Genomic DNA, 23,865 nt, shown 5'->3' on the forward strand with positions numbered 1-23,865 from the left:
ACAGAAAACACGGATAAAGGAAAGGTAAGGCCAAAATGAAAACAAATGTGAAAAATTAAACTAGGGTTTTTCCCCTCTACTTATTCGTCTATTTTCCAATCACATTTGATGTATCTTATTAGGTTGGGATTTCTGTACATATTTTTAATCGACTAAATGATTTATGATCTGTAGCCACGCCGAGTAGTGATCTAGCCATGGCATTATAAGGGTATGCATCATGTGGAGAAGGCGGGGTTGTAGTGTGGCCTGCAAAGTTCCTTTGGTTGATCGTTGAACCGTCAAGATCAGTAGACCAAGCAGGTTTCGTTTCACTAGGTCCATTGGGAGGAGGATGGTCGACAACCCTCGTCTTCGACTCCATCAACACGATGTCTTTGCCCATCGTCGTCATCATCCTCATCAAGTTTTCTTTCTCATCATGCAACACCCTGCCTGCGCTAGCTAGCCTCATGCGAGTTCATGCTCATGAGAAATACAACTGTTGTAACTGTGAATAAAACATTAAGAAACCTCATGGTGATCTTATATTTGTAGATATTAAACAAACAGTGGGGGGGAAATGAGAGAGTCTGTTTGGGTCCTTGGTATTAAAGTATGTATGGAGTAAATACTCGATCAATCTACAAACCAAGAAACCGCATGTAACACGAAAAAGATTGATTAGCGCACAAGCAACAAACCTATATAACACGTCTTGGTATACATATATAAATATATCTGTTCTCTGAAAAAAAAATACAAATATATGAAACCCAAATGTATTCCACCTTAACTAATGACCACTTCACTAACAGTTAATTTATTTATCTCGGTCTGCTGTACATTCAAGACTATACAAATATACTAGCAGCAATGACCCCAGAGAACCAATATAGACGGCGCTGCACATCAATCGGTACAATTATCAACACAAGTACAAGCAATAAGAATCGAGATTCACAGGCGAATGGTGCTCATAACTGCAGTATTGAAATCCAAGCCGTAATGGAAAGGTGACTTTGTTATGAGAGATCTCCATGTCTTCTTCTTTGGATGGTAGATTTGGATGTAAAGTGTTCCTGCTCTCTGACGCAGTCGTGACCTCCGGATTTCTGCTGGTTCAACTGCCTTCAAAAGGGTTATTACATGCAACTCTCCATCCAATACAACGAATCCAAATTCTGAGTTGCATGGGACCTGTCTTGGTAGACGTGACTCCTCACACCAACGGTTTGAAGCCATGTCGTATCTGCAGTGCAGTAGACAGGAACACTTTTAACCATTATGTGGAAGCAACATAAGCAAAAACTTCAATAAAATTATCACTCAAAGATCAAATATTATGTGGAAGCAACAGAATTACTTGTACTAAACCACTGATAGTCCCAGAAAACCGTGCATCTCTCAACATTTTTAATATGTTACTTAAGAATGACAAAAAAAGAATTTCGCTTGTGTAAACCACAATCAATCAAATAGAAAAGTAAACTAAAACATTGCAGCATTATGTCCCGGTAGAACCTGTGCCATTTAAGTCATAAATTTAAATTGCCACAACCATCCAAATTAAGTCACATAATAAGTGTTTCGTAGTTCAATATAAATGAACACATAAAGATTTCAAGCTCTGTCTTCTGCATTCTCCTTGTGGTGAAAAATAGAGAGAAATTTCAACCTGAAAAGGTTGAAACACAAACAAAATCATGCCAAATCAGAATGAGTTCAAAACCACCCCTCTCTTAGTTGTTTCTTTCCGGAAAAATCCAAACACAGTATTAAAGTGGAATCATATATCACATATGATCAAGCCACCCGACAACTTCCAGAAAGCCACATCGCTCGGATCTTCTTACAAAAATCATCAAGAGCTAGTATTAGCACATTAGGATTCATAACCAAATAAAACGTTGATACTTTCAGTCAGATCTCTCTGTCTGACTCTCTCTCTCTCACACACTAACACATACAAAACATGTTTTGCCCATGGTGCAAGGAAACAATGGCCACACTCAATCCAAATTCTTATACCCTGATTTCGTCACTCCATTTACAACAAACTTCTTCAGGAATCTCCCTGGGTAGGTACTTGCTCTGAGCAACCCTGCACGCTGATTTCCCTTCCTCCCCAAGTTACGGTTGCAAGATCTAGTCACACTAGCATTTCGAACCCTATATTCCCAATACGGAAATCCAAAAAACAAGCTTTTGGCACACCTCTCGGTCAAAATTCCATTAACCAACAAAGATAAATTCAACACCCAGTGAGGTCTAAGAAAATGTAATACACATCGATACACCAGAACATGAGGCAGCACCAAGTATTCCCTATCTAGATCACACATAGTACATTCAAAAAACCAACTGTTACCCACTAAACTAAACTTAATTGACATCCAATTCAAACCAATCCAATAATGATACCGAAAGACACTTGAACTTGAAGCTTTGTATAAATATTTAATGCTGACACTAACATTGGATTGTCACTAGCAGAACAGAACAAGCAATGTTACTTCAAGCCCGAGATTAAACACAAAACCACAAAAGCTAAAGATAATGGAAAAACTACCTGAATATAACATTCCGATCAAGCATGAAAACAGCAGGTCGACCGCGATCATCGCCATCTTCCACGACAACAGTTTTGCCCAGTCTCATCCTCTCCCCTGCTTCCCACATATCTCCAACCTCTCGCCACCTGCAACCACCATTCCCATTCTTCAATTCCATTACCACGGCATCTCTGTAATGCTCGTCCACCGGAAAAAGCCCTGATATTGTTCTGGACTCGCCGTACCCACCCATAACCCAGAACTCCCTCTCCTCGCCATCCCCAACAAAGAACCCCGCGCACCCAGCCCGAAAACCTGGCAACCCGTCCATTGCAACCCATTCATTTCTACCAATGTCATACCGCTCGACTGAGCTCATTCGGCTTCCAGCCGCGCTGAACAGAGTGTGCCGGGATCCGCCGCCAGCGACGAGAATCTCTCCCGAATTTGGAACTGCGGCGCAGGCGAAACTTCCACGCGGCGTGAGCATCGGAGCGAGGAAGTCCCACGAGGAAGTGCTGAAGTCAAATCGGAAGACCGCGGAGGACGGCGAGGGGCGGTCGATCGGAAACGAACGAGTGTCGAAGAGCGAGCCGCCGATGACGTAGAGATGGGGCCCAATGGAGAGGGAGGTGAAGTTGCAGAGGCCGTAGACGTGGGGGTTGCAGGGCATGGGCGGGAGGGGGCACCAGGCTAGGGTTCGGGGATCGAAGAGGTAAGGGGCGGCGACGGAGGGGTCCTGGGGGAAGATGCAGAGGAGGTGGGAAAGGTTGCTGCGGTGGTGGGTCTGGCGGAGGGCGATTAGGGTTTTGGAGGAGAGGAAGAGCCTCCATGATTTGCAGATGGGTCGGAGACGGGCCTGGTGGGAGAAGGGGATGAAGGAGAGGATCAGCGCAGCGACATCGTTTGGGAGGCCGGGAATTAGGGTTAGGGATTCGTCGATCGGAATCAATAGCGAAGAGGAAGAAGAAGGAGGAGGAGATGGAGGTGGAAATCGGGTCATTTCTTCCTCTTCGGGTTCCCAGTGGGCGTTGAGCTTTTTACCTTTTTTTTTTTTTTTGGGAGATGCAAATTTTGCAGAATGTCCAAAATGCTACAGTTGAGCAACACGTGGATTGGCGGTTGATAACTCCCTCTATTTTTACAGCTCATAGTTTAAAGTTAATTTACAGCTCATAGTTTAAAGTTAATTTTTATACAATATAATAAAATATTATGTTAAAAATATGAGTTAGCAGAGAATTGATGGAGAGTGCCACTTTTTTTTAACAAACAATATCAACTACACTAAGAGGTGAAAAAGTAAGTTAAGCCTCAAAATGAACTAGCAATAATGTGGTTCAAATTCTTCTGCAACGAATGTCAAGTTGTCTTCTAATCTTCTTTGTCAAGAGCACAAACCAACAAGAAGCACAAATGAGTCACAATCTATGAATTGTTTGAAAGCATTTAAAAATGACAGAAAGTGATTTTTGTGAAAAAAATTTTAAAGCTAAACTTTAGTAAAAATGTAAATGAATTTAAAAAAAAAAAAAAAAAAAAACTTAAAGTACTTTTAGAACCTAAAAATATATATATATTTTTTTTAAAACATTTTCTAAACGAGCTTCTAATCTCTCTAAATTGATTCGAGATTGAGCAGTAAGTTTGGACCAATACGGAATTCATTTTCCAAGCCGTTGGATCCATTATTTGGGCCCAATAAAAAACCAAGGAATTTAACAGCGGTCGTCTCTTTCTTGTGAAGAAAGAGTGAGAGTAAGGCGCGAAGGGAGTGAGAGGGAGCCACAAGAATGGCGAAAATGTGGGAAGTGCGAAGACTGCCACTTCCACAAACCAAACGACACGAACAACGCAACCCCAAACCAACGAAGGACAAAAGGAAGAAAAGCAAAGAGTAAGCTACTTCTGCAAGTTTTTTCGTTTCCACTCTAAAAATCTCTGATTTTTTACGAGAAAATGGGATCCGAATCGCTGAAATCTTGATGGGTTTTGATTCTTGTGTAGAAGGGTATCTGCGTTTCTGGGTTTCTCGTTGAGAATCAATCGTAATGGTATTTTTAATTTCGAAACTTTGTTTACATTTCCGGTTTCTATTTGTGAATTTCCCATGGACATGTAATTTGATGCTGAATGCTGCTTCTGTAGTATGTGGAAAATGGGATCATTGTAATTTTTCTGAAAAGATGATATTTTGAACTGCTCTAAACTACGGGAGGTGGATTCGAACTTGGATGCAAAGGGATATCATTGTAATTATCTTAGATTGAAATCTTAGGGGGATAAATTATGAGATCCCATTAGTTTTTTTTTGTTTCGTGGTCAGTAATCCGATGAGCTTATTACCTACTATTACCTACTGAAGGCTTAAACTGACTATTGTGGTACATATTGTGCTAGCAAAATGTGAAAAAGGAGATGAACTGATTATGTGGTTAAAAACTTTTAACTGCTGCAGGCCAATCCAGTGACCATTGTTGTTGGTTCTCATATTTGGGTTGAAAACCCAGTTTGGATTGACGGAGAAGTACTAAACATTAAGGGTGATGACGCTGAGATTCAAACTAGTGATGGGAGTAAGGTAATCTATTATTTGCTAGTTTCATTTTCAAGGATTTTGGGTGCTGAATCTTCATTGGTATTTATATGATTTTGTATGTGTTTGGTTCATTAGGCAAAGATGTAGCAGTTTGTAATGTGATTTTTTATTTTTGTATTTTTGGCTTACTAAAGGGAGAGTTAATAATTGGAATTCAAGCACGATAAGGTTTTGTATGTGTTTGTTAACCCAACTTCGGGCAGGAGTTTTCTGCATCATTCTAGTTTCTGCTTAGAAATATCAAGATGTCATTTAAGAAGAGACCGAACCTGCTGTTATATGGTTCTTCTTCTGCATGGTCTATATCATTGTGGTTTGCCCCTTTTTTCCATCCTTTTCCTTCTCCTCTTCTTTTGTAAGATTATCTATATTCTCTTGGAAGATTTCATAGGCATATCCTTTTTCTTTTTTTTTAGTTTTTTGCAGGAAAACATGCAGTTCTGATATCATTTTGGGACTGACTAAAAAATCTCATTAGAAGCTTCTGTTCTATTTTTCAGTCATTAGTTTCCTTATAAAAAGAGACTCCACGAGTTATGTGCCAAAATATCACTTAGTGCAGCTGTACTGAAAGGCCAATTTGTTATTTTGTTAAGTCGACCTACTTTGTGTTGTCCAGGTTGTTGCAAAGCTGTCAAAAATATATCCAAAGGATACAGAAACTCCTCCTGATGGAGTTGATGACATGACTAAGCTATCATACTTGCATGAACCCGGAGTGCTTCACAATTTGGCAACTAGATATGAGATAAATGAAATTTATGTAAGATTTTTCTCATCTTCTGTTTTGTGTTAATTAATGTACACCCTGGTGAAGAAAGTGATTAATCACTGCAGCTATGGGCGTCTCTGTTATAATACTTTGGCATCATGGCAGACTTACACTGGAAACATTCTCATCGCCATCAATCCTTTTCAAAGTCTCTCACATCTGTATGATGCTGATATGATGGAACGGTATAATGGAGTACCATATGGAGAACTGAGGCCTCATGTTTTTGCAATAGCCGATGCTGCATACAGGTTAACTGTGTTTCTTTTGCATCCTACTCTTTATCCCTAAATGATGATGCAGTTACTTAAGTGAATTTCCCAAATGTGATCAGGGAAATGATTAAGGAGGGAAAAGGAAACTCGATTCTGGTTAGTGGGGAAAGCGGAGCTGGTAAGACCGAAACAACTAAAATGCTTATGCGCTACCTTGCCTATTTGGGTGGTAATGCTGCAGCTGAAGGGCGGACTGTTGAACAAAAAGTTTTAGAAGTAAGCTGTGTATTTTGGTATCTAACGTTTTTAGTGAGTAGAGTGAGATCTGAAACCTTGCATAACTATCCTTTCCCATATCACTAAAGAAAATGATGTTAAGTGCCAATCCTTTATTTATTTTCTCAACTGGGTAATATTCATTTTATTGTTTCCACTTGTACCATTCTAATTTGTTTTGGTTGTAACTGACATGGTGCAGTCAAATCCAGTTCTTGAAGCATTTGGTAACGCTAAGACTGTTAGGAATAACAATTCCAGGTGAGAAATTTTTAAATGCTTTAATATTTTGTGTTGTTTCTGCTGTTAGTACTTTTGTAGGCTCCGCATGACTTTTGATAGACTTTTACGTTTTAGATTCATGGGCATTCAGTGTATATTTATGTCAAGAGTGGAGAATGATACCGGTTTGCATGTACACTCAAAAAACCAGGGTTGCAGTTTGTTTGTGATGAGATTCCTGGTGGAAAAAAATACATTGAAATTCATAAAACCCTTCTTCTTCTTCTTTATTTTTCTTTTTATTGGGTGGGGGGTGATTATTTGGCAACATGATCTATTTTGAACTGAACGACAGTGAAACTTTCGTAGTCTGTAACTAACTTTTGTTCTCTTGAAAATATTGGTGAAGCCGCTTTGGGAAATTTGTCGAGATTCAATTTGATAAATGTGGTAGAATATCAGGGGCAGCCATTAGAACATATCTCTTAGAGAGATCTCGTGTTTGCCAGATTTCGGATTCAGAGCGTAACTATCACTGTTTTTACCTCCTCTGTGCTGCTCCGCCTCAGGTAGATAGCTCAATTTTCTACTTTAGTGCATGTATATGATATTTCCAAAATTTTCCGTTCACAGAATTTAATCTGACCAGGAAATAGAGAAATATAAGTTGGGAGAACCTAAGTTATATCACTATCTTAATCAATCAAATTGCTATGAACTTGATGGCACGAGTGATCAGCACAATTATCTCTCCACTCGGAGAGCCATGGATGTTGTTGGAATAAATGCAGTAGAACAGGTATTTTCTTTTGATTTGAATCTAACATTTGTTTACTGCTAAGTTAAGCATCATTATACAGAACTGGGAATAATTCTCTCTCTCTCTCTCTCTCTCTCTCTCTCTCTCTCTCTCTCTCAGGAGGCTATTTTTAGAGTTGTAGCTGCAATTCTTCATCTTGGGAATATTGATTTTGCCAATGGGGGAGATAATGACTCATCTGTTCTGAAAAATGACGAATCCCTTTTTCATCTTCAAATGACAGCAGAACTTCTCATGTGTGTCTCGAGCTTTGCTATGGACACAATTCCTTTTTCTTTTTATTTTTTTATGTCAATCAGAGTGCAGTTTTGATCTGTCTTATTCGTATTTCAGGTGTAATCCTCGGGCTCTGGAAGATGCACTGTGTAAGCGTGTAATGGTTACTCCAGAAGAAATTATTAAAAAAAGTCTTGATCCCCATGGCGCAACAGTTAGCAGGGATGGATTGGCCAAGACTATATATTCTCGTTTGTTTGACTGGTAAGATGCTAGCTTCTGAATCATTCTCACTCAAATGATTACCGTGGAAATGAGGCATCTAACAATATTGGTTTTATCTATTTATGTATTATTTACTTTTTTATCTTCAGGTTGGTGGATAAGATCAATTTCTCAATTGGACAGGACCCTAACTCCAAATGTCTGATTGGGGTTCTTGATATATATGGTTTTGAAAGCTTCAAAACTAACAGGTAATGGTTGAATACAGAAAATGTTTCAACCAGATTATGTTCTGTGCATGTGAAAAAACAAAAACTTTCTAATCTATATTTGGTGCACATAAGAAGACCTGACACTACCTAGCATCAGGTGACTTGAACTCCTGATCTGCACTAAGGTACTTGGGAAATCGTCCATATATTGCTGAATCCAAATTCACTCAGTTATAGATAATAAAAAATTGAGGAGATGAAATTAAATTTACCTAGACTCTCACTGAGTATTTTCACTCCTAACTTATTATGTCTCGTTAATGCAGTTTTGAGCAGTTCTGTATTAATTACACTAATGAAAAGCTGCAACAACATTTCAACAAGGTATGAGGTTAGTCATACTTGAAAACTTCAGTTTTAAGTAACTTTTTTTAATATATAATCTAAGTGGTATGATTTGATTCAGCATGTATTCAAGACGCTGCAAGAGGAATACACTAAAGAGGAAATTGATTGGAGCTACATAGAATTTGTCGATAATAAAGATGTCCTTGATCTCATTGAACAGGTCTTCTTCTTACTCTCTCTCTCTCTCTCTATGGGACATCATGTTTGTTGTTGCAACCCTTATTTTAGAACCCCGAATGTCTTTCAATGCCATGATAATAATTGGTAAAATTCTGCATGTGTTTCTGAATGGTACATTGAATTTACTCTCTTGGTTTTATTTTAATGTATTTCTGATTTGCTCGTCCAGCAGTTAATTTATGAGTAGTATACTGAATTAGCTGCCATACACCCATACACTCATCACTAGTTGATTTCGTTTCTGCAGAAGAAAGGTGGGATTATTGCTCTGCTTGATGAAGCTTGGTATGAACATCTCTTCATTCTTAACTGCAGTTACATGCACGCACACACTTGCTACAAAATGGTTCTTGCTCAGATACTTCATATTAGGTGAAGTTAAGATAGAAAATCTCCACTTTCTTCACTGAAATGCTCACACGGGCACAGAGATTCCTGCTCAGATACTTCATATTAGGTTGGATGGCACATACATGCACAGGATCTCCACTTTCTTCACTGAAATTGAACATTATTGTGTTGGATGGCACTGAAGTTTTCGGTTCATCTATATTTCTAATCACATTTTTCTTGGACAACATTTTCGCATTGCAGTATGTTTCCAAAATCAACTCATGAAACATTTTCAACAAAGCTGTATCAGACATTCAAAAATCACAAACGCTTCATCAAGCCAAAACTGACCCGCTCAGATTTCACCATTGTTCATTATGCAGGAGAAGTGAGCTTGGTTTCTGTATTTTGCACTGAAATCTATCTTTTGTAATGTGGTTTCCACTGAACTGTCTTTTCTTTTTACACTTTTTTTTTTTCAGGTACAATATCAGTCTGATCAATTTCTTGACAAAAATAAAGACTATATTGTTCCTGAACATCGAGATTTGTTAAGTGCATCAACCTGTTCTTTTGTAGCAGGCCTTTTCCCTCCACTTACTGAGGAGGTGGCCAAATCTTCCAAGTTTTCATCCATCAGTTCTCGTTTTAAGGTATCTTCTATTCAGGCCATCTGCCTACAATTGTGGTCTTGGAAAGAATGTGTATTGGTTGTTTTGGATTATACCTGACAAAATACTGGAAAAGCAGTTACTCATGTTTTTTCTTGTGTCATGAGATGATTTAATTCACAAAAGGTGAAACTTAATTTTTCTGACCGTGTTGATGCAGCTACAACTCCAACAATTGATGGAAATACTAAATTCTACAGAGCCCCATTACATAAGATGTATAAAGCCGAATAATGTTTTAAAGCCCGCTGTATTTGAGAATGATAATGTCATGCAACAGCTACGTTCTGGTGTAAGTATAATGTGAACTGTGTGTATACTACTATGACTTATAATGAATTGGTGGCCTTAATACTTTGTCATTTGCATAGGGTGTTTTAGAGGCTGTCCGAATAAAATGTGCTGGATACCCTACTTACAGGAGTTTTTCTGAATTTTTAAGTCGATTCTGTGTCCTGGCCCCAGAAGTTTTAAAAATGGAGTAAGTACCAACTTGCACTTTCATTTTTAATTTTTTTCACATTTTCATCTTCAATCTCGTTGGTATCTTTTCTGCTATTTCACTGGTATTTTGGTTATGTTCCCATTTCTGAACTTAATGCCTATATGATCAGTTGTCCTGAAAATGAAGCCTGCGAAAAGATTTTGGTGAAGATGGGGCTTAGAGGTTATCAGGTAATAAGAACATTAGTGCTTATCAATCACGTTTACATTGACAATCACACGACAAGTTCACAACAGAAAATTGTGGAACTCCAGATATACTTGGATTTGCCGTGGTGGTTCACTCACCACAACTATCATATAGTAGGAAGCTCCTAACCTATGACTATTATTGATTGGATAGCTATGATGCAGAACCCAATTGAAATAACTGAAAACAGAGAGAAGAGGGAATGAGGAGGGGAGGAAAGAAAATGGGAGGACCGATAGAAATTCAAGACACAAGATTCCTTTGCAAATAATGAAAAGCTTCCCCCAGATTTTGATCATGGCTTATTTATAAAGCCAGTGTGAAATCACCTTAAAATCAAAGATTACATCATTTAGTTGCAAGATATCTTTATATATTCAACTAAGCTTTATTTATGTATTATTTTTGCAGATAGGGAAAACAAAGGTTTTCCTAAGAGCTGGTCAGATGGCTGAGCTAGATGCAAAGAGAATACTCTTACTTGGCGACTCATCTAAGGTGATTCAAACGCGAGGCAGGACTCGTATAACTCGTAAAAAGTATGTTTCTACACGGGAGGCTTCTATTTGTGTACAATCATTTTGTAAAGGTGAGTGCATAAAAAGAAGAGGTAGCCATTTTCTTGAGATGTTCCTTTTTTTTCTCTCTCTTTTTAAGGCAAAATCCTGAAAACTTTTAGTAGATTTGATCCTCCTGATTTTATGTAGATTTGCATTACCCTAGCAGTTAGTGCACTTATCAGCTATGTATACTGAATACCTTTGCAATTATCTGCATATACTCGCTAGTTTTTTATATACGATATTTTACAAGTATTTCATTGTTATGATTCAGGAGAACTGGCTCGCAAGTTATTCAAGTTCAAGAAGAGGGAGATTTCTGCAGTTAAAATTCAGAAGACTGCCCGTAAACGCCTGGCAAGAAAAGACTATCTCAGAATCAAGTTCGCTTCGACTATCTTGCAGGCAGGTGTACGGGCAATGGCTGCCCGTGATGAATTTAGATATAGGGTTAATGCGGCAATTATTATTCAGGTGATTATCCAGCTTCCTGTATTGGTAACTTTCTATGGACAATATACGTAGTTTGTTGCTTTTCACTATTTTAAAGTTTAAACAAATTGTCTTAATGCCTGGTGAGGAAAGACTCTCAACTTTGTTCCCCTTGCTCTTACAGACAGGTTTACAGGCAATGGCTGCTCGTGATGATTTTAGATGTAGAACTAATGCGGCAGTTATTATTCAGGTGACCTAGTTCCTGTTTCTCCATTACATATTTGGTTGCTTTTCACATTGTGAAACACCTAGAGAAAATCTCAAAATTAAATTCTCCTCAATTGTCTACAGACAGGTTTACGGGCAATGGCTGCTCGTGATGTTTTTAGATGTAGAATTAATGCGGCAGTTATTATTCAGGTGGCCTAGTTTCCTGTTTCTCTAATTTTACATATTTGGTTGCTTTTCACATTCGCTAAGGATATGTGAAACACCTGGAGAAAATCTGAAAATTAATTTCTTCTCACTTGTCTACAGACAGGTTTACGGGCAATGGCTGCTCGTGATGGTTTTAGATGTAGAGCCCAATCTAAGCCTAAAGTTATTGTTCAGGTAATAAGAAACTTAAAAGAAGTATCAATAATGCAGCACCAAATTTTTTACTTCTAAGCTCTTGTTTAGAAATCATGCTTCACATGTGAATGTTAAACCTTGATGCTACGGTTAATGTGGCACCAAATATCTTCACTTCTAAATTCTTGTAATGGAACTATCCTATTTACAGACGACTATTGTACTTTCAAGTTCGTTAACTGGTTTGCTCATTTGTACAGACTGATTTGGAGACAAAAATAGCAGAAACACTGAAGTTGGAGTCCTCCGTGCAAGCTAATGTAAGCACAGTTGATGGAACAGATTTGTTGCTTTATTATCAGGTTTCACTGATAGAAATTAAGAAAGCGTGCCCTATTATTAAATAATACCCAATTCCTGATCAAAGTGCTGAAATCAATGGATGGCACTGACAATAATGTGGCACGAAGTATCTTTACTTCTAAATTCTCATGATGAAATCTATTTTCTTCAGACGAGTATTATACCTTGTACAAAATCAGGAGCATTATGCAAGGTAGTGTTTTTTAAGTGTTTTTACTTTTTACTGAAGTTTAGATTATGTTTGCAGACTGACTCGGAAAGAGAAAAGGTTGAAGAGGCAACAAATGCAGAGTCCTCCTTGCTTACTAATGTAAGCAGAGGGTTTGAAATAGATGCGTTGTCTAAAAGTCAGGTTGCACAGGTAGAAATTGAAGATGCATGCTCTATAACCAAAGATCTTTCAAGTCCTGATCAAAACGCTGAAAGAGTTAAAATTCTTACTGCAGAAGTTGAAAGTCTGAAGGTAATGATATTAAACATATAGATAAGAGAATTACCATTCTATTTATTCCGTTATTGTTGTCATCTTAAACTGGCTTAGGAATTACAGCATCTACAATTTGATACTCCTGTCTGTTTTCACATAGGTCATGTTGCAAGCTGAAAAACAAAGAGCCAATGAGTGTGAAAGGAGATACGTAGAAGCTCGGGTATCAAGTGAGGAAGGACGTAGAAAGTTAGAGGAAACTGAAAGAATAGTTCTTCAACTTCAGGAATCTTTGAACAGGTAGTATGAATTATACTCTATCAGTATTTCGGTTCTCATTCATCTTGTGTATGTGCTGGTCTAGTTCCTTCACAAAAAAAAAAAGGAATCAAATATAGTTTCTATGTGTTAGGACTATGAAAGCCTATTTTTGCAAGCGTGTTATAGGTTTTTCTTTTTGAAAAAAAAAAAAAGTAATTCAATTCAGAATCACTGTAATGAGATTCCCGATATAAATTTCTTTTGACCATTAATTAAGATTTTTTTTTTTTTCTTTGGGTACATGCTGCAATAAGCTGGAAAGCACCAGAGACAGCATTTCAGTGATGGGAATTTTGCTTCTAATTTGTTTAGATTTGTGCATATATGACAACTTGCAATCTTTCTGATGTTTGGAAAGCTGCTCATAAATTCATTTGACTAATACTAAATATAATTTAGTGTGTTTCAGGATGATATATTGCATGTCAAACCAAGTTTCCGAGCTGAAAACAATATTATCTACAGCATCCAAGTCAAGTTCAACAACTTCAGGACCTTTTGTTAGACACGAAGGGTTTGATAGCATTTCCAGTAACTCTGATTATTCATCCACGGACTCAGATTTCACTTTTCCGGCTCCAGCTACAAGTTCAGCAAACTTTTCTTCTACTGGCCCCAGTTCTATCCAGCTTATAGTTCAGGACGTTTCAGGCGGAGAAGTTTCAGGTTAGTTTAGTTGTATGTATTTTGGTTTTCTGGTCATATGTAGGTACTTTTTAATTCGGAACAACCATCAATATTCTAAGTAAGTTTGCAACTGGTCCCCCACTTTGTAAGTGATTTCACCAAAGACAGTGGTCCTATATCATACAAAACATGTAATGTTTCTATGGCGAGACTAATTTGCCACAATTCAATATGTTTATGACTTGTGAGTTGTGTTTCAGTGTTTTACGTTTTCATTTTTCCCTCGATGATACATTGCAGGATCTGAAAATGAGAAGGAGGGGGCTTTTGATGACTTCTTCTGACAGAGCTTGTTCTAATTATTTTCTTCTTTCTTGCTTAGACATGGGTCTCTCATTAACCGTCGGACTTCTGGCACTGTAAATAGATCACCAGACTTGAACATATACGTCCCATATGCTTCATACCGGTTCATAGACCAACAAGTTTCTCTCAAGAGTATACAGATCCATTGGCCAGGTAGTGTGTAGCAAGGGATCAATTGTAGTAAATTTGGAGTAGTACGTAGTCGGAGCTCATTTACTAACGTCCTTTGTGATTTCAGTGTGCCTTGTTAACTGGCCACGGCCCTAACGTGCACAAGAAGCTTCCTCCAATTTTACTTTAGCATTTCACTGTAATTGATTTTATTAGACAGCTTCAGGGTGTTAAATTATCTCAACTCAATGTATATATTGTGGTGCTTTTTTTTCAGACAACTGCTCAAGCCAAATTTCTCGTTTTCTCATAATTTTTTTGGTGTAACTGTAGCACCGCCATGTGAGTAAAATCTTAGAAATTTCAGGTTATAGTCAGATTTGATAACGGGGAACTATCCCGGATTTACTTGTAAAATTCTCTTATGTTTTGATTATATTTTTCAGCATTTTGGTTTTTGGAGTAAAATCCCAAATCCCTTTCATGCGTAGCATATAAGTGGCAACTTGTAATTATATGCGGTATAATCCTGTAATTCATAATTATAAGGCTTCAATCATTCATAATGCAATAATTAAAACCGGCATTAAAACTCAACTTGAGCCTGATGCTTAAATTTTGCTACTTAATCCCTTAAAAATCAAACTCGCATCTCACCTTGTCCATATCGTCAAAATATGTTAAAAATCCAGCAAAACTATTTTTGTGGCACACATCTCAACAACAGGTCCTATTTGTACCACGTAAACAGCTGCAACGGATTTGTCAACAAATTTGGACTGTAGGTAGTAAAGTGAAACACAAGTTGAGTTTCAAATACGTAAGTAACCAAATATGAATTTCAAGAAACTGAAGTTGAGTTTAGAGGAGTGTTTCTGTTTATAGGCCATATATAAAATATGGCTAAAAATTAATCACATTAGTGTATTATATTGAGTCCACCAATAGAAGTATGCCTACTAGAGAGGTTGTACACAACTACATTTGCTCCAACTTAATCATGTTGTGGAAAATCAACAATAATGAGATACAAAACTTGTTTGGGCCTTAAACAAAAATAAGGCATGCTACGCGGCCAATTTATTTTTAGGAAACTTTCATGAAAATGGTTTGAGTTAAGTTTATTTTAATAAAAAATTATGATATAACTTAATTTAATGAAAAAGAATTAAATAGTAATGAAAAACCCTTACATTTTAATAAAAAAAGACAAAAGAACTTAAATTATAATGAAAATGACATAATTTTAATATAAAAAGGGTAAATTACAAAAAACTATCTCAACTATGGGTCGAACATAATCTCATACCTCATGTTTGAAAAATGACAATATCATACCTCATTTTACGAATTCGTTTCAATGTAATACCTCCCTTAGTTTTTCTGTTAAGTTTGACCATCAAGTTATGAGCTAGCAGGCGTGAAACCCACATCCTTACCCAACTAAATTGAAAAATTAATTAAATACTAATAAATATATTTCAACAAAAAATAAAAACAACTAATAAATATAGAAAATCATTTTAAAAAATTATTAAGAATTTGTGGGACCCACCCTTATCCCCACCCTTATCCCCCACCTTTTCCCTTCTCCATTCGTCCTCTACCTTTGTCCCCCCTTCTTTCTCCAGAACCCCCTCATTTTCGAAGATTTTCGACCCAAACCCTAACCCTAATTCCCCAATTTCAAACTGGAAAACCCCAATCCCCCCCCCCCAAAACCCTAACCCTAAATTTCAATTCTCCATGCCAATTTCAAACACAAAACCCCAATTCCCCCCAAACCCTAACCCTAAATTTCAAATTGTTAGCCCCAATCACCCCCACAACAATGTCTACACCACCACTACCGTCGCCCACAGCCTCCGCTAAGAAGCCCCAGCCACTGATATGGACCCAAGAGGAGACGGTGCAGCTAAGGAGGGTCCAGCAAAACTCAAGTTAGTGGGAAGATTTAGTGGTGATTGTGGCGACTAGATGCAACTACGAGTACAACGAGCCGTCAAAATCCACACAGCATTTTCGAAGATCTTCAACCTATCCCACATCGCATTTGTTACCGTCGACTGGTACATTCTCGGCTAGAGGCTAATAGGCATTCGGGTATAACTGTTGTGCCCATCTTGGGCCGAATGCGGGTTTTCTAAAAGGGAAGAGAGAGTGGCGAGGATGGGAATGGCAGTGGGTGAATTGGGAGTGGCAGGAGAGGAAGAGAGTTTCCCCGAGGACCAAGAGAGGAAGAGAGCGAGTGAGTGAGTGAGTGAGGAAGAGAGTTTTCCCAAGGACCAAGAAGAGACAAAGGCGGTGGGTTTTGTTGTTGGGGGCTGCGGGGGATAATTGCAAAGGAAAAAATGGGAGGGGGTTCTGGAAAGCTAGGGGACGGATGGAATAGGGATAAGGGTGGGTCCCATAATTTCTTAATAATTTTTTTAAATGATTTTCTATATTTATTATTATTTTTTTTTGTTGAAATATATTTGTTAGTATTTAATTAATTTTTTTAATTTAGTTGGGTAAGGATGTGGGTTCCACACCTGCCAGCTCATAACTTAACCGTCAAACTTAACAGAAAAACTGATGGAGGTATGACATTGAAACGAATTCATAAGATGAGGTATGACATTGTCATTTTTCAAACATGAGGTATGAGATTGTCATTCAACCCATAATTGAGGTAGTTTTTTGTAATTTACCCAAAAAGAAAATTAAAAGCCCCGCCCAAGAAAGAGAATCAAGGCCTAATAGCCCTGCTAAATGGTGATTCTTTTGAAAGAAGCTATTCAGGAACAGATGAAACGTTGTCTACTTCAGGAACAAGTATAAACAAAGTAATTACTTTGAATCTTCATCAATCTTAATTTTATATAAATAAAAAGAATTTCAAATAAATAAATAAAAATTCGGGGTTCTTTTCTTGATAGTGTGCTTCTTCCCCTTTTGGCCACTAATGTGTGTGGTGCCCCTCTATTCACGTAATAGACTATTGTTATTGGGTTGTAAAAACCTGACGCGCGATACCTATGTGTCCATCATAGATACTGTTTATGAAACTGAACACTATTTATGAAACTGAATGGTACTACACTATTTATGAAATTGAACGATACTACACTATTTATTGGTCCAATTTCATAAATGGTGCTTGGTTCTTGGTTCACTTTCAGAAAATAGTGCCTAGTTCTTGGTCATGTTTCATAAATAGTGTCTAGTTATTGGGTTCAGTCTCATTAATAGTGTATAGTAATTGGTACAGTTTCATAAATAGTGTATCTTTCTTAGTCCCATTTCATAAATAGTGTCTAATTATTGGTTCATTTTCACAAATGGTGCTTAATTCTTGGTCATGTTTCATAGATAATGTCTAGTTCTTGGTCTAGTTTTATAAATAGTTTCAATATATTGGTTTAGTTTTAGAAATAGTGCCTAATTATTGGTTTTGTTTCATAAATAATGTCTGCTTATTGGTCTAGTTTCATAAATAGTGTCTAGTTATTGGTCTAGTTTCATAAATAATGTCAACTTTTTGGTTAAGTTTTATAAATAGTGTATAATTCTTGGTTCAGTTTCATAAGATTTGAAACTTAGACCATTTTTGGTCCTATAAAAGGGACCAGGATCCTCTCCTAATCTAAGGATGAGGATCTTCATGACCAAGGGATGTGGGCCGTTGGATGAAAATCCAACGGCTACAAACAAGGGGGTTCCTTTAAAGTTATAATAATTATAACCGTTGGATTTTCATCCAACGGCCCACATCCCTTGGTCATAAGGATCATCATCCTTAGATTAGGAGAGGATCTTGATCCCTATAAAAGCACCTATTACGCTGAAAACGATGAACCTATAAGTGGTCCTTTATATTAAAACCTTGAGAAGATTATTACGTTCTCAGTAATTATATTTAAAAATTATTTTCAATTACCAAATTAAAACTCCCTCACATTTTTACATACCTAAAATAATAAATGGAGCTCTTCATCCAATTTCTTGATCATGGGTGTCGTCTTAGAGAAATTTTTCCTTGTGCCGGTAACACAAATGGTACATCACGTGTTAATATATAAGTGGTGAGAAAATTTAATATTTTATTTTATCAAATTTTTAACAAAAGAATCTCACCAGTTATATAGAGACACTTGGTGTACCACCCACCGGTATTTTAGGTACATTGAAAAATCTCTCGTCATCTTGACTACTATTGGGAAACAACACCACAAAAATAAAACTAAGGAATGTAATTTAATTTGAAGTTTTTTTTTTCTTATTCTAAGCAAAAATAATAATAATCCTAATGCAACTGACGATGGGAGAAAAGAGGGAAGTGTGGAAAGGGCCCAATGCGAGTTGGATTTTTGGTGTTTCTTTTTTTTTTCTTTTATTATTGTTATTAAATAAAGTTAGTGGATGGTTTTTTTATTAAAACACAAAGATTTGAAGTCATTTTCTTTAGTTTTTCTTTATGTTTATGGTTTTTATCACAAATGATTTTTGAAATTGAAACAACCCATTAAGATAGTCCTTAAAATTGAAAATCGATCAATATAGGCCTTGAAATTGAGTGTTGCAAATTAATTTGGTCATTCCGTAATAATTTCGTTAAAAATTTTGTTATGTGCTGATGTGTCACATAAGTGGGTCCTACAACTCTAATTAAATATTACCATGGAATTAAAAATATTTAAATAATAAAAAATAATTTTTTATGTCAAAATAAAAAATAAAAAATTTAAAAAAAAATCTCCTGTCGTCTTCACCAAGCAAACTTGGTTGTCATGGCAGTCTTGCCCATCGTGGCAACCAGTGGAGGATCTATAGAGGGATCTGGGAGGTCCCAGGACCCCTCAGTGACCCTAAATCCCTACTAGAAATTTTTCAGAGGACCCCTCAAACACAAGGTCTGACCTGCTGTGCAGGATGCAGGTAACAGCGGAGAAGAAGACACCGCGGGGAGAAGAAATAAAATAGGGCTTTTTAACAATTGGTCCAAAACGACAGTGTTTTGGCCAATTGTTTTAAGTTAAAGAAAAAAAAATAGGGAGACAAACGATGTCGTTTGCCATGCCTGATGACTCAATATTATTTTAATTTTAAAGCCCAGCCCCTGAGCCCCGCATCTTTCCCCAAAGTTCTCTCTTTCCCCGCTGCTTTTCCCCCAATTCCCCATTATTTGGTTCCCTCTTTCCCCCCATTTCAAAACCTTAAATTTCTAATCCCACCCGTGACCCAATCCCATGTTATAATTACATAAGTCCAATATCATACCTCCACTTGTTTTAATTCTCCACTCCACCACTATTTGGTTCAAAATTCAAGTAAGTTTTTTGGAATTCTAATCTAATCTCAATTAAATTATATTAGATATTGATGGAGATTTTTAGTCTATTATTGATATGATTGTTGATATGTTTATGTCTGTATACTCATTTTATCATTGGAATTTAGATGGAATTTTTGTTTATTGGTTAATTGGTATATGCTTTGTGTTTTTGGTTAAATGTGTAGTTTAGAAATAAGAAATATGGGAAGATTTTTTTCCTTCCAAAGCCAATAGCACCATTTATTTGTTCGGGTAGTTCGAGCTCAAGACAAAATGAGTATGACATTGATTTTAATAATCTTGAGAGAGACCCAGGAAAAAGAATTCGAATGAATGACTATTCTTCTAATATTCAAGATGAGGTTTGAAGAGCATATTTGCAAATGGGACCTTGTATGCCTACAAAGCATGAGTTCCCATACACTTTGCATGCAAAGAAAAAGCGATGATTTGTTGTTTCGTGATTTTATAGCTTGTAATGTTGTTTTGTGTATGATTTTGAATGAAATGTATTATATTTAACTTTTTAATGTTATTTTTATCTATAAATTTTTTGACATTTATTCTTGGGACCCCTCGAATTTAAAATCCTAGATCTGCCACTAGTGGCAACCCTGCCCACCATGGCTCAATTTTTGGCACTCGACCCATTCTAACATAATCGGCGCCACCTCACCACCCAATCGAATTACCACGATAAAAATCTAGTCGAACCAAACCATCTTCTCCGTTTCCGACTCTAGCATTGCTAACACCAACCTTCTCCCCATCATATCCTCCGATCTACTGCCGCACTCGAGGCCTAGACTAATGGCCCCACACCAATCTTTCCAACGAGTAGCAGAAAATTTTGGCAAAACCCTCCACACCCATGGGATTTTTTTTTATTCTGCTAGGAGTGGGCAGGGCTGCCATGGCAGCCAAGCTTGCTCGAGGAAGACAATGGAAGGAAAAAAAATATATATATATTTTTTAATTTTGAAATAAAAATTATTATTTTTTATTATTTAAATATTTTTAATCCATATGCTAATATATTATTAGACTTGTGGGACCCACTTATGTGACACATTAGCACGTAATAGAATTTTTAATGGAATTGTGACAGAAGGACTACATTGAATTGCGACACCCATTTTCAAGGACTACATTGATCGATTTTCAATTTCAATGACCATCTTGATGGGATGGTTCAATTTCAGGAACTATTTGTAATAAAAACCCTTAGTTTTATTTACTCAAGGTCATGCAATATCAACCCACCAGCTTCAAAGCCCAATCTAGGATATCTCCCTAGGACTCGAACAACTACCTCTCACTACTCCACTGTTGTCTTAGGGCTTGGACTCGACCCTCCCTGAAGAGCATCTGCCACATCTCACATGGACGACCAGACACAGGAATCTCTTGCTTCCTTAAATAACGAGGAATGCATCACCAGACAAGATGATGTCATCATGCCAATTGTGCAATACACCGTAAATCTTAACAGAAGGCCAATAACCACAAATTGCAGTCATTATCAGCATCAAATGACTAATCTACTCCTGCTTCAGGTCAGCGATCCGATATGATTGAGGTTACTCCTTCAACTGCCTATAAATAGAGCCAAAGATCTTCAAGCTCAGGACTTTCGTCAAATTCAATCTCTATGAATATACAAACCTCAAGGGATTCTTCTATAATACAACCACAATTATTGGGATTAATGCAAAATCCTGTGGAGGGACTTCATCAAGCTATATATGCTATTATATACTGCAAGTCCTGTACAAATAATTACACACCCTTCAAGTACGTAGTGTGCTTTTAAACGTCATATACTTTTACATATTCCCATATTCCTCCTATTCCCACTGACCACAAAACCTTCGCATCATGTATTTAATTTGTAGAGTAAGGCACATTTGCTAGACATCTATCTCCTAGAATCGGCGAAAAGTTAAAACACTGTCTTTTAAGTCTGTACACTTCCATTGCTAAGTAATATCCAGATATAGTATCAGCATTTGCCCTTTATTATTTAGTAGTTTCATATCAAATAGGGTCTTCTTTATTTCAGTCTCAGCTCAGCTAGCTTTCCTGGATCCGAACTACTAGTTCTCTGATCCAACAGCTCAGTGAGTCTCTCTCTCTCTCTCTCTCTCTCTCTCTCAAGCTGTGAAATTGAAAATGGGGTTTTCATTTTACTCATTGTAACATGATTATAAATTTGTTTTATTTTTTATTTTTTTTTATGTTTCATTTGATGAACTGAAGGATCACTTGAGTACTTGTGGCAAGATACTGAAGAGATCGAGATCAATGAATTGTATCAACTTCTTTGAAGGAGAAAATTTATGTGATATTTCATGGGCTACAAGAAATTTCGCATGTAGCTTTTGCAAGAGAGAGTTCAGGTCTGCTCAAGCTCTTGGGGGTCATATGAATGTCCATAGAAGAGACAGAGCTAGGCTGAGACTCCTTCCTCCTACCCTTTCTTCAGAAATATGTCCTCAAAACCCTAACCCTAGTTCTTATTTTGCTACTTCATCATCCTCATCTCTTTCATCATGTCATTCCTTGTTTTCTCCTTCTCTGAGGACTCGGGTCTTTGCACCTTCATCAGCTTCATCTATGGATGAAAATAAGAAACCGAGATACGACTACTGGCCGGAAAATCACTTTCCTGATCTGATTCCCAAGAAAGGCATGGGAGGTGGTGTTGATCATGAGGCTGGACACATATTTAAGGGTTTTTCACAAAGAGATGATGAGTACTTCAACAAGATTGATCTGGAGAAAGAGAATAATATAATTCGGGTTGACTTGGGGTTGGACTTGGATTTGGACATAGGGTTGCTCAAAGATCAGAAGGAGGAAGTGGATCTGGAACTTCGACTTGGGCATCTTTAGGTGCAATATTCTTCACTACTTTTGGGGTTTCTCTAATTACAATGAAATTAGATCAGATGCTTTGAGAAGGCGGAGTTTTTAGAATAGATCTATTGCGATGATTAAATTATATGTCTGTGCAACCTTCTATTTCTGCTTTTTTTGTCTTTATTTCTCAGTTAATTTCTTTAGTACTTAAGCTACTAATCTACTTCATGGCATGCTTAATTTCTGTACAAATTCAGTCCTGCAAAATGTCCTTAGTCTAATTAATCTTGAAATTTTCATTTTTTTTCTTGTTCTGAGATTTCATGTGGTGGTATATTGTGGGGTTACTGGCTGGTCCTTGTTTGGGTGATCGTGCAAATAGAGCTTAGCTGTCTCATAAAACGGCATTGGATTGATACACTGTTTGAGATATATCATTAATTGTTGCAAAGAAAAGGGATGGTTGTATAGTTGATATTCTCTCTTGTGATTGTTCTCTAGGAAATGCAAACCTGCATCTTCTTTCTCTTTCTTTTTTTTTCTTCCTTTGCTTCCTTGGAAATGGGAAAACTGGAAGCAAAATTGTATGGAAAGAGGGCCTTTTGTTCATAATTAAATTTAAAAGTTATAAGTTCCTGCAAGCTTAGTTATTTGATCTTTGTTGCTCTATCCCTTCTTGTGCAAATGAGCACAAATTTGATCATGTATGTTAAGTGCATATATGTAGTACGGTTTGTATATAATGTTATATAACCACATATATAATTAATCTTCATCAATAATACTTACATATTGAAAATATTAGATCTGCACGTATGTACTTTTGCTTTTTTATTCAATTATTCCAATGTTGAGCAGTTTAATTAGCTAACTAACTAAGTTAATTCGGTCAAAGAAAAAGCCTAGCATAGTTAAACCAAGCAGAAGATTCAAATCTAATTATTTAGGGTTGGTTTGGTATTGCTGTGCTTTGAAGAAAAAACCACTTAGGTTGTGCTGTGAGAATAAGCTCATTTTTGCTGCTTCACATTTTCAACTTTTTCTTCACCAAAAACTGTGAAAATAAGTTGTTTTTAAATGTTTACCAAACACCTTTTTGAGCTCAGTTTTTTTTATACCCACTTTTTATAAAAGCACCTCAGTACCAAACCAGTACTTACTACACTACATAGTTGCAAGTAATTACCGTAACTATAAGTAAAAGAATATTAGTTTATAAACTGTAAGATAGTCAAAATCGCAGTTCTAATTTTACTTGAAGGGAATGAAGATTTTTTCAGGCTACGCAAATTTAAGAAGCAGAAATTAAGCACCAATATTTTTATTTTCCCTGGCTTTAACCTTTAACAAATCTGTGGTTTACAAAAAGGAAAATTGGATTTACAAACGAGTAGTACTATATATTACAATTTACAACCGGAATAAAACTTGGTCCTGCTTAAATCAGAGCTGTACGTGCACTCCATTGGATTCAAAATATTTTCATGAAAATATATGAGAAAAAAGAAAGAACAACATTTATGGCT

At 36.8% G+C, this 23,865-nt stretch overlaps 3 protein-coding genes across 14 annotated transcripts; 2 read left to right on the forward strand and 1 right to left on the reverse strand.

The window, feature by feature from the left end:
- Window positions 1–680: 680 nt before the first annotated feature.
- On the reverse strand, window positions 681–3,610 carry LOC103946025 (F-box/kelch-repeat protein OR23). The gene is made up of 2 exons (XM_009356643.3): window positions 2,552–3,610; window positions 681–1,231 (listed from the first exon to the last, which is right to left on the reverse strand). The coding sequence occupies exons 1-2, from the start codon at window positions 3,535–3,537 to the stop codon at window positions 940–942; spliced, it is 1,278 nt and encodes a 425-aa protein (XP_009354918.2). The 5' UTR covers window positions 3,538–3,610; the 3' UTR covers window positions 681–939.
- Window positions 3,611–4,173: 563 nt separating this feature from the next.
- LOC103946024 (myosin-16) lies at window positions 4,174–14,618 on the forward strand. 12 transcript variants are annotated; one of them, XR_007252824.1, is made up of 31 exons: window positions 4,178–4,431; window positions 4,542–4,588; window positions 4,993–5,115; window positions 5,753–5,896; window positions 6,011–6,156; window positions 6,240–6,396; window positions 6,599–6,657; window positions 7,028–7,187; window positions 7,268–7,417; window positions 7,538–7,674; window positions 7,772–7,918; window positions 8,029–8,130; window positions 8,418–8,475; window positions 8,558–8,659; window positions 8,927–8,964; window positions 9,274–9,400; window positions 9,495–9,665; window positions 9,844–9,975; window positions 10,055–10,164; window positions 10,298–10,358; window positions 10,789–10,966; window positions 11,212–11,411; window positions 11,554–11,622; window positions 11,724–11,792; window positions 11,910–11,984; window positions 12,206–12,265; window positions 12,556–12,771; window positions 12,896–13,035; window positions 13,466–13,722; window positions 14,066–14,202; window positions 14,288–14,618. XR_007252824.1 is itself a non-coding variant. In XM_048569742.1 (30 exons), the coding sequence occupies exons 2-30, from the start codon at window positions 4,586–4,588 to the stop codon at window positions 14,104–14,106; spliced, it is 3,432 nt and encodes a 1,143-aa protein (XP_048425699.1). In that variant the 5' UTR covers window positions 4,178–4,431; window positions 4,542–4,585; the 3' UTR covers window positions 14,107–14,618. The 12 variants fall into 12 exon arrangements, 10 of the variants coding, with proteins under 10 accessions (XP_048425705.1, XP_048425706.1, XP_048425699.1 ...); XM_048569742.1 differs by having other exon boundaries at window positions 14,066–14,618; XM_048569740.1 differs by having other exon boundaries at window positions 4,180–4,431; window positions 13,984–14,618.
- Window positions 14,619–21,315: 6,697 nt separating this feature from the next.
- LOC103946073 (transcriptional regulator SUPERMAN-like) lies at window positions 21,316–22,795 on the forward strand. The gene is made up of 2 exons (XM_009356694.3): window positions 21,316–21,597; window positions 21,737–22,795. Exon 2 carries the CDS (start codon window positions 21,782–21,784, stop codon window positions 22,370–22,372), a length of 591 nt encoding a protein of 196 aa, XP_009354969.2. The 5' UTR covers window positions 21,316–21,597; window positions 21,737–21,781; the 3' UTR covers window positions 22,373–22,795.
- Window positions 22,796–23,865: the final 1,070 nt, after the last annotated feature.

The sequence above is a fragment of a genome, unplaced genomic scaffold (genome assembly GCF_019419815.1).
Source record: "Pyrus x bretschneideri cultivar Hongxiangsu unplaced genomic scaffold, Pyrus_bretschneideri_v1 Contig50, whole genome shotgun sequence".
Taxonomy (NCBI): Eukaryota; Viridiplantae; Streptophyta; class Magnoliopsida; order Rosales; family Rosaceae; genus Pyrus; species Pyrus x bretschneideri.